Source organism: Camellia sinensis, chromosome 3, assembly GCF_055761805.1.
Source record: "Camellia sinensis isolate YWXY chromosome 3, ASM5576180v1, whole genome shotgun sequence".
NCBI classification, from domain to species: domain Eukaryota; kingdom Viridiplantae; phylum Streptophyta; class Magnoliopsida; order Ericales; family Theaceae; genus Camellia; species Camellia sinensis.
In genome coordinates, this window is record NC_138963.1 from 35,340,449 (window position 1) to 35,359,910 (window position 19,462).

A 19,462-nucleotide genomic window follows, 5' to 3' on the forward strand; every position below is an offset into this window, starting at 1 on the left:
AAAAAGTCAAAAAACCTATCTCAAAAGAGACTTTTTAACTATAAATTAACAACAATGCTAGACATCTCTAAAAACACACCTTTAATGAGGTGGAAAAGGGAAAAAAAATAAAAAATAAAAAAATCAAGACACATGACTGACAGTGGCAGTGAGTGAGATCCACTACCACTACCTCTAAATTAGAGGTCCCAAACATTTTTCATAAATTAATAACTAAAAAAAAAACTAAAAAATCAACTCACATTTCAAAACAACCCTATATTTGTCGTATAATACGCTAGTTTAAAACTATTTTATTTTGGTCCATCCTGCCTTATAGCAAATGAGGAAAGTGTACTATATGTGTATATATACAACATATATATCTACACTCATATGCATGGAACACCTCTCCACACATTTTTTCACCCTATAACCCCTTGACTCCACCGAGCTACGTCGGAATTAAAAGAGAGTAAGTGTAAGGCTTTCTTCTCGAGTGAGCAGACTAACTACTTGGCGGGAGAAGGACCCGCGTCTAACTAACACGAAAGACGGATTCAAGATTCAAAATTTGAAGCGCAAAAGCACATGTAATTTCTTATCTCTTAAAATTATCTTACTAATTATTAATAGATATATATATATATATATATATAATTTTTATAAATTTTGAGAGTGCTCCAAAATACATCCTTGCTAACGGAGTTCATGAGGAACCGACTTCATTTACTGAAGCCACGTCTCAAACGTCAAATCATATCTTACTGAATAATTTGCCTGAACCGAGTCCAACATGGAGAGACATGCCATCCAACCCATCAACTCGGTGACTCGTTTTGGTTTGACTCAGCTCCTCTACACCATCACCACCATCCTCTTCATTCTGTTCTCCACCACCGCCGCCGCCACACAAGAGCTTCTCAGAGGCTTCACATCCACTCCAGACCCATCAGTCTCTTCTTTTCAAGCTCTGCTCAGCGATTCCACTGGCAACTACTCACTGGGTTTCATCCGAGTCAAACAGACTCAACTAGCTCTTTCAGTCATCCACGTTCCATCCTCCGAACAACTTTGGGTCGCCAACATGACCCGGTTGCCGAAATGGTCCGGCCCGACTCGGCTCTTCTTCAATGGCAGTCTTGTTATTTCTGATTCCCATTCGGGGGTGTTTTGGTCAACTCAAACCGATGGGGATCGGGTTTGGATATCAAATACCTCTAATCTCCAAATAGAAAAGCTCGATCAGTCTCATTCCATTCTCTGGCAAAGTTTCCAATTTCCCTCAGATACCCTTGTGGAGAATCAAAATTTCACAAGTGCCATGTCTTTAGTTTCTTCAAATGGGCTTTATTATATGATGTTAGGATCCGATTTTGTCGGGTTGTATGCCCGGTTCAACCCAGGATCCGACTCCAACCAGATTTATTTGAAGCACAAGGCATTAGAGGCCAAGGCAGACGTAATTGAAGGCCAAGGACCCATTTACATGGTGCTCAGTTCGGACGGGTTTCTGGGTATGTACCAAAACGGGTTGGTTCCCGTCGACGTGCAATCTTTCAGCACCTTTCAACAGAGAGGATCCGGAATCAGACGGGTCCGGATCGAACCGGACGGGAATCTAAAAGGGTATTTCTGGACCGGGTCAAGTTGGGTCTTGGACTACCAGGCAATATCCGACCCATGTGAGTTACCCAGTTCTTGCGGGTCGTATGGTCTCTGCCAACCGGGTAAGGGTTGTTCTTGCATGAATAACCGGACCGACCACAGCTCTGGCGGGTGTGACCCGCAGGAGAACAACTCCGGGGACTTTTGTGGCACAAATGGTGATGACAAGTATTGGGTTTTGAGAAGAAATGGTGTGGAATTACCATTTAAAGAGCTGATGGGATATGAGAAAATGGGTTCGGAGCTCCAATGTGAGAGGGCGTGTGAAGTGAATTGCACATGTTGGGGTGTGGTGTACAGTAACTCATCTGGGTTCTGCTACATGATAGATTACCCCATACAGAGTTTGGTGGGTATTGGGGATGAGACCAAGGTGGGGTATTTTAAGGTGAGGGAAGGTGTAGGGAAGAAGGATAGGGTAGTGGGGTATGGGGTTGGGATTGGAGTGTTGTGTGGGGCAGTTTTGGTATTTGGAATGGTGGTTGGGCTTGGGATTTTTAGGGTTTGGAAGAGGAAGAGAGGGGTTAAGGGGTACGTGGAGGAAGATGGTGAAGTGGGTGTGGGACCATACAAGAACCTGGGGTCTGCTAGTTTTCGGTCAATTGAGCTTTGTGAAAAGTGACGCAAGGGATGACATTTTTTGTGGGTTGAGGGCATTTTTGTCTTATCACTGATTCATAATCAACTTGCATGGTTCTTGCGGGGATTAAGGCCTTGTTTGGAGATGCTCTGTTTTTTTTCACTTGCCAAACACATGAAGACATGCAAACGTGGATGACGCAACATGCAGACTAGGCTTTGGCCTAGTTTGGGAAGACTAAATAAGTGTATTTTTTGATTTTTTATGAAATATGGGTTGAGTTTAGGTTGGGTTTGAAGTGATGTGTTAGAGAGGTGATGTGATTTAAATAAGATGATGTGACTTAAATAGGATAGTGACTTTTTGACTTTTTGTCTTTTTTCAATCATGCCAAACTTATTTTATTTTATTTTTTGGTGCAAATTTCAAATAGTAGATATATGGCTTTGATTTGGGGCAACTTATGGAGATTGTTTATAGCTTTTCTCCATTAAATTGAGGTAATGGTATTTTTTAATTTTTACTTTTTAATTATGAGTTTTTAGGGGTTGTTGGGAATGATCTAAATAAGTGTATTTTTTTAACTTTTTATAAAATATGAATTAGGTATGGGTTGAGTTTAAAGTGATGTGATAGAGAGGTGATGTGACTTAAATAGGATAGTGATTTTTTGACTTTTTAAATTTTTTAGATTATGACAAATAAGGTCTTAGGCCTCGTTTGGGAAGCAGCTGGTTTAGTTAAAAAGTCAAAAAGTTATTAAAAAAGTCCAAAAACCAACAATTCATACTAAAAAGTCAAAAAAAAAAAAAATTTTCTATTTTTTGCACATCTTTTCGTAAAAAGTTAAAAAAATCATTCCAAACATACTAGTTTTTTTTAATTCATATTTTAGTCAAATAATTAAAAAATTATTAAATTAGCATGTTCTCAAACGAGACTTTAGCTTAAAATAAGTTGTACAAAACTTGCCTTATATTTGCTTCGGAGAGTATATGTTACTATAATTTTTTTTTGTCATTTTTAAGACAAATTACATCCATCTTGTAGTTTAGCTTTTATATTATGTTGACTTAATCTCCATAATTTAAATTGTATCAATTTTATTCTTGATTTTTTTTCTCTTTTTATTTTGTGTTAATTGAATCCAATTTTAATGTCAATTTAAAATTAAATTGAAATAAAATGCAAAAATAATTCATTACCCTTCTCAAAGTGACTGTAGGATTAGCATTCAATTAAAATGATTCAATTCCTTTTAAAAAATGAAACATTTTGCTTTTATTTTATCTAATTTTTTTAATGTATATTATTAATTGAACTAAATTAATACAATGTATAAAATTAGGTGGCTAAAATTAGGGCTGTGTAAAATACCGCCTAATCCGCTAAAACCGCACTGATCCGCATTAATCCGTACCGCTCTAATCGCTAACCGCGGTTTAAACTTTAAAATTTATAATCCGCCAACCGAACCACTCCGCTTCGCTATAGTTAATACATATATATTTCTTAACCTCCAATAAAATATCAATGTAAAAATGAGTGTGCGAGATATTTAAGATATGAAGTTTATTACAAATTAATAGTTATATATATGAAGCATATTATGTAAAATTATTTTGTGTTATATATCTAAAAAATATTATACAAATTAATTTTTTATATTATGAAAATGTATGATAATTAGTTAAAATATTCTTCAATCCGCAAATCTGCCAAAAACCACCCAAACTGCATTTTGTCAATCTGCTAATCCGCTAACCTGCCATTCGATTTGTAATTTTATTCTCAAATCGCCCGAACCGCACTGCGCACACCCCTAACTAAAGTCATACAAATAAAATTATAAAATCAAATTGACATAAGAATTAAATTAAAAGAACCATTACCTTGAAGAGTTATATGTCAATGTGTAATGTGATAGTGGTTAATTTAACAATCTTGTCATGATATTTGGTATCATGAAATGTGTACAACTAATTAGAGTCTTTGACTTAGTGGTAGTGTGCCGAGACTCTTATGGTCAAGTGGCATGTAACCACGTCTTAGGATATAGTAAGTGAAAAGTCTGGAATCCAGGTTGATGGATCAGTGGCAATCCCTTTAAGTTGTAACAGAACTTTACTAAAATACTAACTGAGAGAGAAATTTATGTCTAAATAAGGCCAAGCTAAGGCCATTTATTGAATGGACCGAGCTAGGTTCACTTTTGGTCATTGGGTCGCGCTGTAGGCGGAAATGAGAATGGATTAAGCTCGGTCGTGGACTGGATGGGTATTCGACCCAAGGCTTGAACCGAGGTGGCTATATCAAAGCAGGACCAGGGTACAATGGTGCGGGGTTCCGAAGTGGTTATCTCGGCTAAAGACTGCCCTGGTTCTATCTGGCGTGGGGCAAGGCCTTCCTAGCTCGGTTGAGCTGCTACCGAGCTGAGGTAAGGAGGTTTGGGCCATCTCATTTGGGTAAATAGTAAGAAGGGTGTCATCAGGATAGGTATTATCCCGATGAGTATGATTCCTAGGAGGACTCTGCTGAGGAGAGTTTGAGTCCTATTAGGATTCTGCCAAGTGGAATCTATAAAAGCTCATGACATGACGTATGTTCAGGTATCACAATTTTTACTCTAGAATATACAGAGTTTTTGTGTCTATTGTCTATTTACTGACTTAGGCATTTGAGAGGTTTCCGGCACAAACCCGTCGGCTAGCTCACGTTTGTGTTTTCAGGCAACAAAGTAATGACGTTTGGAGGAGTGCAAGCTTGATCAATAGGATTATATAAGAAGATTATTTTCGTGCTCGTATAATTGGCATCGTCTGTGGGAATTGCAATCATAAAGAACAAACCTCTTGATTAAGTTTCCTTTCAACTGATTTCAATGACGTACAATGAAGACTTGCCACACTTTGTCATTGATGGGCAAACCCCGAGAGGGGCAGAAGGCGCGAAACTTACCTTTTATCCCGCCCATGGCAGAGTTAGATCCCCAGCGACGGAACCTGCGGAGGGATACCCATGAAAGACGGGCTCCAGTCCTCGTCGCTCCCAAAGCCCTGTAAGGTAGAGGTGAAGGTTGGATCCTCAGGTTCTAGAAGATCAGGTAAGGGAGCAGGACGAATTGATACGGAGGATGGCGGCAAACATGGAGATAATGAAGCGCTAGATAAAGGGCAAATGGATAGCAACGGAAGAGAGGCGCAAAGGTAACACACGCTCTTACCACTCAAAAAATCATGACAGACAGGTCACACCATCACAAGCTGAAAGTAGAAACCTCAGGACAGGCGATACATAATCAAGGACTTCTAGGACTCGTTACTCTAGGTCTGAGAGAACGAGGATTGAAAGGTCTTATATAGAAGGAAACAGTTATCGGCCTTCGCATACGCACCAAACGACATCCAGGCATACAGAGTTGCCTGGGTCAGCAGACCTGCGTACAGTGCTAGAGGAGAGGGCCTGATTTAATGAGGTCACCCAGGCTCGCGGCCCTCGTAGAGTTTCAGCTCTACAACGATTGGCTCCTAAGACACATGAAAGTGTCGAGGTAGGGATGCCAATATCACGCCTTACTTACGAACTAGTAGATAAAGTGTTAGCAAGGTTGCAGAGCTCACCATTCGTTCTGGCAATTGAGAACGCATCGTTATTCTCAAGCTTCCACCAGTCCAAATTCACTACTTATGAGGGGAAGTTAGACCCCTACATGCACTTAAGCCACTTTTGCCAGGTTATGGCCACGTATCGATGAAACAAGGCCCTAATGTGTATTTTGTTTCCTTTCAGCCTTGGTGACCTGGGTCTAACATACAAAAAACAACACGGTAGAACAACCAAGCAAGAATGGGCGAGGCAGACGAGCCAAAAGAGAGGACCTCCAAGCAAGGAAGTTGAAAGTCCACACTGCCATTACCACGGTATTCAACAAAGCTATCTATCGGATTTTTATGCAATGAACCCTTCGTTCAGTACCTAGCCAAGTTGGGAGAAGCACAAAGGGGCTACGATGATAGGTACCGTTGCACCTTCCATGATAAAAAGGGGCACCGAACTAAAAATTGTACATCGTTGAGGCAACATCTGGAGGAGTTAGTGGCCGCTAGTCACTTGGACTAGTATATAGAGGGGGGAACACAGCGGACTTCCTAGGATCACAACAAGCCAAATAGGATGCCAGTCGACGGTCCACCCCAAGGCATAATTAACGTGATACATGAGATCGTCGAACCTGAGCGGGTATGTGAGCTCAGAGGGATGATCAAAAAGCTGAGCACTTGAGAGAGGTACTAAGTGCACAATCTAACGTCAAAAGGGGAAAAACGGAGGCAACAAACGTCATCTCCTTTTTTGACAAAGACTTGGCAAGGTTACAATGCCCTCACAACGACGCACTGGTGGTCACTTTGCGCGTCAAGAACTTCGACATCAAGCGAATCCTAATTGACCAAGGGAGCTCTTGCGAGATAATATACTACGAGACCTTCAAATAACTGAAATTGAAGGACAGAGACTTGGCACCCGTAATATCTCCTTTAGTCGGCTTCAACTCAATGCCTGAATGGCCGGTGGGCAAAATAATTTTACCAGTCAAAGCAGGAATGATGAGGAAACAGGTGCAATTTTGGGTATTAAAAATCTCTTCCACTTACAACATAATCTTGCGAAGAGCATGGTTGCACACCATGCGATCAGTAGCATCAACCTACCATCAAATGTTACGGTTCCCTAACGAAATCAGAGTGATTAAAGAAGTCTTAGGGGACTAAATCATGTCAAAACAGTGCTTTGTCATAGTAAATGGCAGCCGGGCTGCAAAAGGATTTGTACAGATGGTAGAAGAGCCAGAAATCAACGAATTGTTTACAGACGTCGGCAAAACAGCCGAACAGAAGACAGTGGAAGACTTGATGGTGGTAAGAATAGATGAAAAGAACCCAGAAAAATTATTTTTGCTCAGCTCGTCTCTGTCGAGCACTGAGAGAATAGAGGTTATGGAATTTTTAACCTCTAACATCAAAGTGTTCGCTTGGACGCCGTATGACATGCCTGGCATTGACCCTAATTTCATCTGCCATCAACTTAATGTCCATCTAACTACTAGACCAATTATACAACGAACTCGCCGATCGGCACTCCACCATGCAGAGATAGTGGCAGAGGAAGTGGGAAACTTGCTGGAGAGAGGAGCAATCAAAGAAGTACACTATCCTAGGTGGATTTCCAACACTGTAGTGGTGCCAAAAAAGAATGGCAAATGGCACGTTTGCGTGGACTACAAAACAGTTAACAAAGTATGCCCAAAATATAACAACTTTCCTTTACCACGAATAGACCAACTGGTGGACCTGACAGTAGGGTATAACCGACTTAGCTTTCTTGATGTGTATCGCGGTTACCATCAGATCGCTATGTATGAACCCGATCAAGAGATCACATTGTTTACAATACCCAGATGACTATATTGCTACAAGGTCATGCCCTTTGGCCTAAAAAATGCAGGGGCTACATTCCAACGGATGATCATTAAAATGTTTGAACCATTGTTAGGCAGAACAATGGAGGCTTCAATAAATGATATGTTGGTCAAAAGCAGAGATGAAAGGGACTATCTTAGAGACCTAGAGGAAATGTTCCAAATTTTGAAGTCCCATAAGTTGCGTCTGAACGCATCTAAATGCGCATTCAGCGTAGGTTCAGGCAAATTCCTAGGCTTTCTAGTGACCAACCGGGGTATAGAAGCAGATCCCTCTCAGATCAAAGCCATCCAAGATCTGGAGAGGCCTAACACGATCAAGGAGGTACAAGATCTCACTGGCCTAGCAGCCACACTAAACCGATTTATAAATCGGTCGTCAGACAGGTGTTGACCGTTCTTCTAAGCACTAAAGGCCAAGTTTGAGTGGGATGATGAGTGCGACCGCGCTCTGGAAAGCTTGAAAGACTACATGACCTCTCATCCGTTATTGGTGACTCTAGTACCAGGAGAGGAGCTCTTTTTATACCTAGCAGTATCCCAACATGCAATTAGCGCAGTGTTGGTGAGAGCTGAGGGAATATAACACTTGCCTATCTTTTACGTGAGCAAGACAATGTTGGGCACTGAAACAAGATACCTGCCATTGGAAAAGCTGGCCTTAGCTTTGATGATGGCCTTAAGAAAATTGTCACACTACTTCTATGCCCAAACCGTAATTGTCTTAACGGCCTCCCCCTTAAAAGCCTTGTTTGAGAGGGCGGATTTTTCTGGACGAATTTTGAACTGGGCAGTGGAGTTGGGGCAGTTCAACGTTAAGTTTTAACCAAGAACTGCAATAAAGGCCCAAGCTTTGGCAGACTTCGTAGCCAAGTTCACACCAGGAAGTCATCATATTTACCCGATTGACTTGACCGAGGCAATCGAAAGAAGGGAGAGAAGTGCTACAGGAATAGTGCAGCCCCCAAAGCAGGACGCCCAATTGCGTAGTAAGCCATTCAGGCCTACAGAAAGGGAAGAGGGAACAAACCGCAGCACTACCAGCAAAGACTCACCCAAAAACAAAGTCTTGAGACAGTCCGACAGTAAGGATCAAAGACCAACGACAGATATTAACCTGGAAGAAGACATCAGCATCAGCACCACCCCTGATCCCAAGACATCATCCGATCCCTCCACTTGCTGGAAGCTATTCGTCAGAGAGATGTGGAAACTCTTCGTGGATGGAGCATCCAACAGGCACGGTGCATGACTTGGCATAGTCTTCATCTCACTGGATGGCCTAACAATTGAATAGGCAGGCAACCTTGGCTTCCCAACATCGAACAATGAGGCGGAGTATGAAGCATTGCTAGCAGGCTTAAAATCAGTACTTTGTGTGAAGGCCACCGAGCTGATGGTATACAGTGACTCCCAGCTGGCAGTTAACTAGATTTCAGGCGACTACGAGGCGAAGGATGATAGGATGGCTAAGTACCAAGACTTGGTCAGAAAGGAGATCATAAAGTTTGAAGTAGTCCGAATAGAGCAAATCAGTCGGGAGGAAAATAGTAAAGCAGATGAGCTGGCCGATTTTGCGTCAATGGCAGATACATTTATCCCACACCCATTGTTGATTGAATTCCTACCCAGACCAAGTATTGAAGAACCCGAAACAGCTGAAGCATGTTGTGCCGAGCTAGGTCCTTCCTGGATGGATCCCATCATAGTATTTTTAAAAGATGGCATCTTATCTGAAGAAAAGAAAGAAGCCAACAAAATTAGAGCAAAATCACAGCGATTTTGGCTCTCTCCATTCATAGGACCTTACTTGAAGTATGTCCATCCCAGTAAGGTCGAGGCATTTTTGTTCGAAATACATGAAGGCGTCTGCGGAAGTCACCAAGGGGGAAGATCGCTGGCCTACAGAGCAATTTCACAGGGATATTGATGGCCGTATATACAAGCAGATTCAGAGAAGTATGTCAAGAGATGTGAGAAATGTCAGAAGTTCGCACACTAAATACATCAACCAGCCAGAGAGCTTCTACCATTGACTAGCCCATGACCCTTTGCAATGTGGGGCCTGGATATAATAGGACCACTCCCAACTGCGCTTGGCAACAGAAAGTTCTTTCTCGCAGTAACGAGCTATTTTACAAAATGGATAGAGATAGAAGCACTCGCATCTATAAAAGAAAAAGACGTTAAGAAATTTGTCTGGTAGAACATCATAACTCGGTTTGGAATACCCAAGGTTCTAATATCCGATAACGGCACTCAGTTTGATGGCAAAATCTTTAGGGGCTTTTGCGAAGAATACAAGATAAAATTCTACAACTCTACACCGGCGTACCCCCAAGCTAATGGCCAGGCTGAGGTTTCCAACAAAGTAGTCTTAGACGGTCTAAAGAAGAGGTTGGAAAGAGCAAAAGACAAGTAGGCTGAGGAACTTTCCTATGTTTTATGGGCCTACCGTACCACACCTTGGTGATCAACTGGAGAAACACCCTTTTCATTGGCCTATGGCATGGAGGCAGTAATCCCATTGGAAGTGGGCCTCCCCATTATTAGAAGTGAGAATTTTGATCCAAACTTGAATGGTGAAGCCATAAACCTCGAACTCGGCCTAGCAGAAGAAAGAAGAGAAAGGGCATTAGTGCACATTGTCTCTTATCAACAAGAATTGTCTAGAAAATACAACAAAACAGTGCATCCAAGAAAATTTAAGATTGAAGATTGGGTACTGCGAAAAGTAATGGGAAACACTTTAGTACCGGTAGATGACAAGTTAGGGCCCAACTGGGAAGGAGCATACAAAGTGATTAGTCTAGCAGGAAAAGGGGCATATCACTTAGAAGATATGGATAGCAAGGCTGTTCCTAGACCATGGAACACGGCCAATCTCAAACTATTTTATTTTTAGCTTTTTCTTAAAAACACTTGTAATTTTTCTATTTCAGTAAAACAAGTAGACTTTTTTCTATCAAAATTCCTTCCCAAAGTTTGTAAAAATGGTTTGTACTTGTTACTGACTGGAGGCAACCGAGAAGGTTGGAGGTTTGACCAGCATAGTTATTTTCTTCAGCCAAGATAAGGATCTAGGCTCAAGAAAGTTGGCAGGTTTGACTAACATTTAGCTTGTCCCTGAAGCCGAGATAAAGATCTAGGCTCAAAGAAGTTGGCAGGTTTGACTAACAAATTTTTCTTCTTCAGCCAAGATAAAGATCTAGGCTCAAGAAAGTTAGTAGGTTTGATCAACACTTTTCTTTCTTCAGCCGAGATAAGGATCTAGGCTGAAGAATGTTGGCAGGTTTGACCAACATTTTTCTTTCTTCAGTCGAGATAAGGATCTAGGTTGAAGAAGGTTGGTAGGTTTGACTAACACTTTTCTTTCTTCAGCCGAGATAAGGATCTAGGCTAAAGAAGGTTGGCAGGTTTGACCAATATTTTTCTTTTTTCAGCCAAGATAATGATCTAGGCTGAAGAAGGTTGGCAAGTTTGACCAACACTTTTTTTTTCTTCAGCCGAGATAAGGATCTAGACTGAAGAAGGTTGGCAGGTTTGACCAACACTTTTCTTTCTTCAACTGAGATAAGGATCTATGTTAAAGAAGGTTGGCAGGTTTGACCAACACTCATCTAAATCCTGGAGCAGCCATCTAGCCGAGATGTTTATCTCAGCCACAAAAGGTGGGCAGAATAAGGGAAGACCGAGCCAAATTAGGCCAGCTATGCTTGAAAAAATAAATAAATATAGTACACTAAAGGAAAAAAGTACATTGGCCGAAGAAAAAGATGTCAAAAAGCAAACAAAAGATTCATTCATTAGAAATCCATTACAAGAGGAGGGGCTTGTAGCCCGGTTACATTTTTTCGTTGAAAGTGAAGAATAGAAGAAAATCAGGCAAAAAGATCGTCTGAATCAGCATCTAGATCAACCCGGGCTTTGCCACTCGGTAGGCCGGTTCCGGTAGATACTTCATAGACTAGGTCGGTTACAGCCACCCCCTCAACCGTACTTGGCACTAGTTGGCTGAGAGGACCCACCCGAGCTGGTAGAAGAGGCTGGAGACTGGGGTCAGTGTTTGCAAGTGAGGCATTATTCGGTTCAGGGGATTCTTCCTCCTCTTCCCTCTCTTGAAGAAACTTCTGTTAGACCGCGTTGGCGTAGTTTGTCATGTAGCTTGGAATGAAGTGAGGGGGAGGGTTTGAAAGATCTCGGTGTCTGGCCCCTGACCGAGCTTGACAACAACAGCCTTCCACCTGCATTTGAAGAAAATGTCTTTGGCAGCTTCACACTGCAAGACGTAGGTTACCTCTCATTCTTTGAAGCCTCGGTCTTTGGCGTCTTCCATCTTCTTCTTCAGCTTGGCGACCTTGGCATTCTTCTTTCTTTCCAACTTTGCCAGTTCACGCAGGTAGCATTCATTTTTCTCGGCTAGGTTTTTTCTTTATTGGTTTTCACAACGTTGACTAGTTCAGTCAGACGCTTGTTTTCGGATTCCAGCTTGGCCAACTTTAGCTAGGCCTCCTTCAGTTCGGCTGCCCTGGCATTTGCATCAACTACGGTCGATCGAGCGGTTTTGCGGAGTTCAAGCACACGCTTGTGGGCCACGTGGTTTTTCTGCAGGGCCTGTAGATAGGAAAGGTAGCGGTTAGGATAAACTGAGCAAACAGATGGTTAATATGGAAACACCTAGATGGGAGAACTTACAAGCACCATCGACTTGGTCGCTGAGCGAATAGCTTTGAGCTCGGTTAGGTGGTCATGATGCTTCATGTCTAGTGGCAGACAGACACTCTTGGAGAGGTTAAAAGCGAGCATATGGTCCTTGTCAGCAACCACTGAATCTGTGGTGGTTACAGCATGGTTCTTGTAGGTCATAGAGGGTGTCCATTTTGATGGGCTTACTCAGTCAGAGTGTGCGGACTCTGGGCTCGGCAGCGCAGGTTCAGGAAGCACGGTATCCTCCTCATTCACCAGACGTTGCGGGTCGGTCAATAAGGTACATGCATGCTTGCTCGACTGAGATGTGGTGGCCCTAGTAGTTGGAAGGGCGACCACTGCTTCATGCAGTTGACCGAATGGCTCTAGCTTGGTTTGCACTTCGCCGGAGGTCTGCTTAGTGATAAGTGCTCGTACGGCCTTTCTTTTTGCCATTTCTTGTTCTTCTGTAAGGAGAATTAGGTTAATTTGGGAAACAGTGAGATCTGGCTCGAGGGAAGGTTCAAGAAGAAAGTCGGTCACTCTGGTCTTCCTCTTGCCGCTGTAATGGTAGGTCGGTTGTGTGTCGAGTAGCTCAGTCCACTCACGATGCTGGTATTGTAGTGCGGCTCAGAATGCGTTTTGATTCGCGTAGGCGAAAGTCGATTTCAAGTGGTTCAAATCTGTATAAAGAACAAAGAATAAAGAACATAAGGGTTAGTATGGGAGCTGTTTTGATAACCAAGAAGAAGGAACCGAGCTGTCCTTACCAGTTGTTCCCTTGTTCCAGTTAATGTTATAGCCCGGTATTTGGGCTTTATGGTCTTCAAAGTTTCCAGAAACTCAGAAGAAATCATCATCGTTTAGATATTTGTCTGGGGTGTTTTTTTTTATAATTTTTTCTCGGCCTCTTCTTACTTTGAGGTAGTATACCCAGCCGTCGTCATTTTGGCTGAGTGAATATTGATGAAATAGTTCGGCTAATCCGAGGCTGAGGCCGAGCCGGCGGTTTAGCTCGACGATACCGTTTATTATTCTATAAGTGTTTGTGGACAGTCGGGTTGGACACAATCTGGTTTGTCTTAAGAACTTGCATATAAAGGGCTATACAGGGAACCGAAGCCCGGCTTCTACAATTGATATCATTGTAAAAGGGACAAAGCCCGGTTTGCCCCGGGGTGTGGTGTCTAGCTTGGCTAAGGAGAGGTGGACGCTATTAGGAATATGGTAGTCTCTTCAAAATTCGGCCATTGCCCCAGGCGAGTCTACCAGGAATCGGTATTTACTCATTAAAGTTAAAGTTTGTTTTGTAAAAATAAGTACGACAGCCTAGTTCGGCGTTGGTGTGACTTTGGATGGCTCGATTGAGCAAAATCGCCCAGGGGCAAAGTGCAAGGGTGTGCCTGGCCAACCTAGTCAAGTCTACAAAGTGGAAATGAAAAAGTGTTATACCCAGATAAATTGGACCGGGCTAAGTAAATAGGCAACAAGTAAAAAAAAACCTAGCTCGGCTGCATCTGGGTTACAGGCAGTTCAACTGCCTGTAAAACAGGGCCAACTGAAAGTTTGTAGCATGGTTGGTGATTAATACACAAAGTTATAGCTCACTTCTAGTTCAGTCAAGTACAAGCCTAAGGTTCGCAAACAAATTCCTAGTTCGGTCACAACACAATTTTGGATTAAGGACCATGTTTTAAACTGATTTAAAATCCAACTAGTGTGTTTTTTAAGCTTGAGTGTCAGGTTTTGGGTTTAAAACTCAATACTCTAGTGTATATAGCATGCATATATGGGGATTAGGTACTAGAATCATGGAAATTAATTAAAAAAAAAAAGGAACACCAAAAAGAGAAAGAGAGAGGCATTAGCAACTTATCGGTTTAAAGCTTGAAGGCAGAATCCAACTAGCAAAAGGTCGAGTGAAGCGGGTGGTATGGCTACTTGTTTTGGGGCTAGGATACAGATGTGGAACTCAGAAAGGCAAAGGAGAGAAGATGAACAGTAAGCGTGCTTTGGTTCAAGAAATGGGTTTTGGTATATGTGCGAAAATGGGCGGGCTGTTCAAATTTCATGGTACAAAGACGGCTGTAATAGGTGTACTTGACTAGTGGCGGCATGCAACGTGTCTAGAGGAATAAATAAACGTTTCAGACGTGCTTGAGTAGTGGAACGGCATGTAAAGCAACTGACAAGACATTTCTGGACCGAGCGAATGGGGAGCCCGAAAATATTGAGCTTGGTTAGAGGCTTGTACATCTAGCTCGGCTGGAGAAGAATAATCCTAATCATACACTGCAGATGGAATTAAGGGGCAATTGAGATAGCAATTTATGTCTAAATAAGGCCAAGCTAAGGCCATCTATTGAATGGACCGAGCTAGGTTCACTCTTGGTCATTGGGCTGCGTTGCGGGTAGAAATGAGAATGGATTAAGCTCGGTCATGGACTGGACGGGTATTCGGCCCAAGGCTTCAATCGAGGTGGTTATATCAAAGCAGGATCGGGGTATGATGGTACGGGGTTTCAGAGTGGTTATCTCGGCTAAAGACTGCCCTGGTTCTGTCTGGCGTGGGGCAAGTTCTTCCTAGCTCAGTTGAGCTGCTATCGAGCCGAGGTAAGGAGGTTTGGGCCATCTCATTTGGGTTGATAGTGAGAAGGGTGTCATCAGGATATGTATTATCCCGATGCGTGTGATTCTTAGGAGGACTCTGCTGAGGAGAGTTGGAGTCTTACTAGAATTGTGCCAAGTGGAATCTATAAAAGCTCATGACAGGACCTATGTACAGGTATCACAATTTTTACTTTAGAATATACAGAGCTTTTGTGTCTATTGTCTATTTGCTGACTTAGGCATTAGAGAGGTTTTTAGTATACATCCGCCGGCTAGCTCACGTTTGTGTTTTCAGGTAGTAAAGTGACGACGTTTGGAGAAGTGCAAACTTAATCAACAGGATTATACGAAAAGATTATTTTCGTGCTCGTACACTAACATTCTATCTTTGACAAAAAAAAAAAAAAAGACTTGGTGGTTGTGTAAGACTATTTTGTGGTGTAATGTTGTGGATTAAACTCTTGTGAAGATCAGTTTGATATCCTTTGTGGTGTTTATCTTTCCACTATTATTGCGGTTGTATTTTATTTCTTCTTGGTGTATTGTTGGATTTCATATTTTAGTTAATTTCCATTTTAATTTTAAGGATTGACTTTTGAGATATGCACACTTGGTGAAAATAAAGATAGTCAATTCATGTGAAAATAATGAACATTATAGGCATCATATAGACAGTGAAGTACAATGGACAATGAAATCCAGCCATTCACAGTTTTTGATTTATTAAGATTCTACTCTAAGGTTGTATGTGAATTTATGGAATTGAAAATGAATAGATTTGGAATCAAGTCAATGCAGTATTTTAAATTTGAATTTCAAAAGCAGATTAAAGTCATTTGAAGGATAAGCTTCCTTTCAACTGGGTTGCTTAATCTTGTGTTGTTGCAAGTTGCAATAACTTTTAAATTTTTTTCACATTAAAAAATAAAAATAAAAAGAAGAAGAAGAATGGATTAGAAGTTTTACATTGATGAAATTTCCCTACTCATCAAAAAAAAAAAAAAAAAAGTCTATTAAAAATTTTATTGGTTGTGGTGGTCGCAAATTTCTCCGTGCAGAAACAATTAAATTTCAAAAAACATACGTGCTAGAAATTTTATTGGTGTTGGTGGTAAAATCTCTCTATTCAATACATAGATATTTCTCTATTAAGTAACAATGAAATTTCCTAAAAATTATAGGTTAAAAATTTCACTAGTGGTGGTGGTAAAATTTCTCTAAGTATAACAAAATTTCACTATTAAACAACAAAAGTTTCTTAGCCTGTGTTTGGCAAGTGGATTTGCAGGCTTTTTTGACTATTTTAGTTACAAAAAATAAAATAGGCTATTTTAGCCATAATAAACAAAACATCACATCCAATCCATAATCATTACATTCTTCTCTCACAAAAAAATTCAAAAAAGTTAAAAAGCCAAAAAGCCCTTCCCAAACCAAGCTTTTAAGCCCAGGCTAAAATAGCCAAAAAAGTCAAAAAGCTAAAAAGCCAACCCACTTCCCAAACGGAGGCTTAGTGCAAGTATGAAGAAAATTAGCAATTGTGGTGTTCAAACTTCAAAAGGCCATCATTTTGCACACATTGTTCAATTTTGGACGAATTGTTTTTTCAAATTTTATGTAACTTTTCTAGAATTAAACATAGCAAAATACCTATTTTGGAAAAAAAGAAAAAGAAAAAGCAAAATTGCTTTAGATCCAAATTTGTTTTTTCAAAAAATATACGATGGTTTGATATCTGGCAGAGAGAAATTAGACCATTCCATATTAGACATTTCTCTAGTGGTGATGGTGTAACAAAGAATTTCTATCACTCAAATTTATATAAGAGTACTTTGATCTGGTCCATATATAGTTTGGACTAAAATAGTCATATAGGATAAAATATTAATTATTTTAATTAAAAGGACAAAATATCATATATAACCAATAATAATTTTATTTTTTCTTTTATAAAAGTCAAAAAAATCAAAAAATCAACTCAAACGAGGCTTTTTAGCCCTAAACTAAAATAGTTAAAAAGCCAAAAAATCAACCCGCATCCTAAATGAAGGCTCATAGGGTTTGTTTGGGATGTTGATTAGTTTTTGACTTTTTAACTTTTTTGACTATTTTAGCTTGGGATTAAAAAATCTTGTTTGAGATAAGTTTTTTGACTTTTTTAAGAGAAAAAATAAAATGATTATGATTTAGATATAATATTTTATCTTATTAATTTTTTAGGGAAAATTAGTGAAGGGTCCCTCTTCCACTTTTCATAATGGAAGAGGTCCACAAAATTATTTTTTGATGTCTAAGATCCCTGAACATATCACAGAGAAATTTAACCTTACCAAATCAAAACTCATGTCTCTCTCTCTCTAAACTTCTCCATTCTCCAGCCGATTGAGCTCTATGATCTATATATATATTGTGGGTGTGATCTGATTGGGCGGCTCTACGATCTCGTGCTCTTTTTCTCTCCTCTTCATCGTATTCTATCTATTCTGTTACTCATCAATGGAAGCTAGGGTTTAACACCGGCGAAGATGGAGTCGAAGGAGGTGTGTGGTGGGAGTATGATCGAGCATTCTCATTCTGGTTCGAATTGTCCTTTTGTTACTCCAATCCTAGAGCCGCAGTCACAGCAGCAGCAGAAAGCCCCCAAGAAGAGGGGGAGAAGCATCGTCTCTGATCGGAATTGTGGCACAATGAAGCTGATAGATGGAGATTAATCAAATCAGATTCCGTTTCACACACCAAATAAAAGTCAGCCTCTCTGCAGATTAGACGATTCAACAGAGCTCCAATGAGGTTGTAAATATATATATATATATATATATAGAGAGAGAGAGAGAGAGAGAAATGGTTTGGGGTAGTGGTGAAGAAAACATGTAGAAGGATGAAGATAAAGTTGTTCATGATGACAATCAGGTCCGTAATCAGCAAGAATATCCCATATTGCAAACAATTTCTACAATTTTCACAATTCCCCAAGTTATTTGGAAAATCACTTGAGGAGAATTCACATTTTTCCAAAGCTTAAATTTTGCTCAAACAAAACACTGTATTTTTCCGAATATTAACCGAACTACAAGTTATTTCGTAACACAATTGTTGATGAATCATCGATTTTCTACAACATTTTTGGGAATTCACACATGCCTGGGATTCTCATCAATATCAGTTCCAACATATGTCTTCCAGAACCAATGGTTTTGAAACAAAAAATGTATCTCTTCAATTGGAACTTGCTTTGTTTTAAGCAAGAGGAAAAAGATGAAGTTGCTCATGATGAGGATTTCTCTCCAAAGAAAATTCCATCTACAGAATTTCTCTGGACTTCCTAGAGAATTTCTCTCCAGAGAAATTCTGGGAATGTCAGAGAAATTCTCTAGTTTTCACAAGAAATAAGAATACAAATCCAGATTTACCCTGAAATTTGGGTTGATTTACGTTCGGGGATCTAACAGAAGCAACATTAATGTGATGTTTGAGGATTGGATTGATCCTCTATTGGTTGAGGATTGGATTGACCCTCTCTCTCTTTCTCTATTTAATGTGTTTGTGTGTGCATTGTTTTTCTCTGGTTTGGAGTCCAGAGAAATTTTAAATTTCTCTGGGAGAAAACTAAAGAAATTTGCAAATCAGAGAAATTTGAAGAGAATTAGACCAGAGAAATTCAAAATTTCTCTGGACTCAGCCAATGCATTAGAGAAATGCTGAGAAATTGTAGGAAGAATTGGGCCAGAGAAATTCTGAGAAATTCAGAATTGCTGTAGACTTTCCAGAGAAATTTGGTCCAGAGAAATTTTAAATTTCTCTGGGCCAGAATTTCTCTGGACGAATTTTCTCTTGACTGAAATTTCTCTGGATCAAGGTTGAGGGACCTTAGACATTATGAAAATATTTGGTGCCCTTTATGCTATAAAATCATAATATTAGGGACCTTAAAAAAAAAGCCCCAATTTTTTAACCTATTTTATCTTTTATAAACTAAAATAACATTTTAATCCCAAAACCAGTTATGCCAAACGAGTGCATATATTGAAGACCTTATACCATCCCATAAGAGGGCCACCTGCTAAAAAAGAAATAATAAAAAATTGTGTACAAATTTCTCAAGTTTTTAATTTCGCGAATAATTGAAATGATATTTTTTTAATTTTTTAGACTAAACATATAAAATTTCACATATCCTACTTTTGATAATTTATTGTCTTTAAAATTTAATTTAACTTTAAAAGTTAAGAAAAACAAGAAAGAAGATTTTATAAGGTTGAACTCTTTCATTCTTTTTTCTCCTCACAACACAACAAAGCATAATATATTGACATGTAAAAAAAATGATTCTATATTGTAAGCCTCAACATTTGGCCCGTGTAGTCCATTGGGCTTTTTCCCAACTTGAGTGAGATTAGGGTTAGGCTTAACACTGTGTTTGGGAACTTAAAAGAGAAAAGAAAAAAAATGATTATTTAAGTAAT

The 19,462-nt window shown here is 40.0% G+C and overlaps 1 protein-coding gene across 1 annotated transcript; it reads left to right on the plus strand.

The window, feature by feature from the left end:
* The first annotated feature begins 289 nt into the window (after nt 1-289).
* Nucleotides 290-2,687, plus strand: LOC114264004 (D-mannose binding lectin protein with Apple-like carbohydrate-binding domain-containing protein). Its single transcript, XM_082917461.1, has 2 exons — nt 290-572; nt 696-2,687. Exon 2 carries the CDS (start codon nt 776-778, stop codon nt 2,267-2,269), a length of 1,494 nt encoding a protein of 497 aa, XP_082773587.1. The 5' UTR covers nt 290-572; nt 696-775; the 3' UTR covers nt 2,270-2,687.
* The last annotated feature ends 16,775 nt before the right edge of the window (nt 2,688-19,462 follow it).

What these genes read in the sequence shown, in the direction of transcription:
- LOC114264004 (XM_082917461.1), top strand. Translation starts at nt 776, where the DNA reads ATGGAGAGACATGCCATCCAACCCATCAACTCGGTGACTCGTTTTGGT.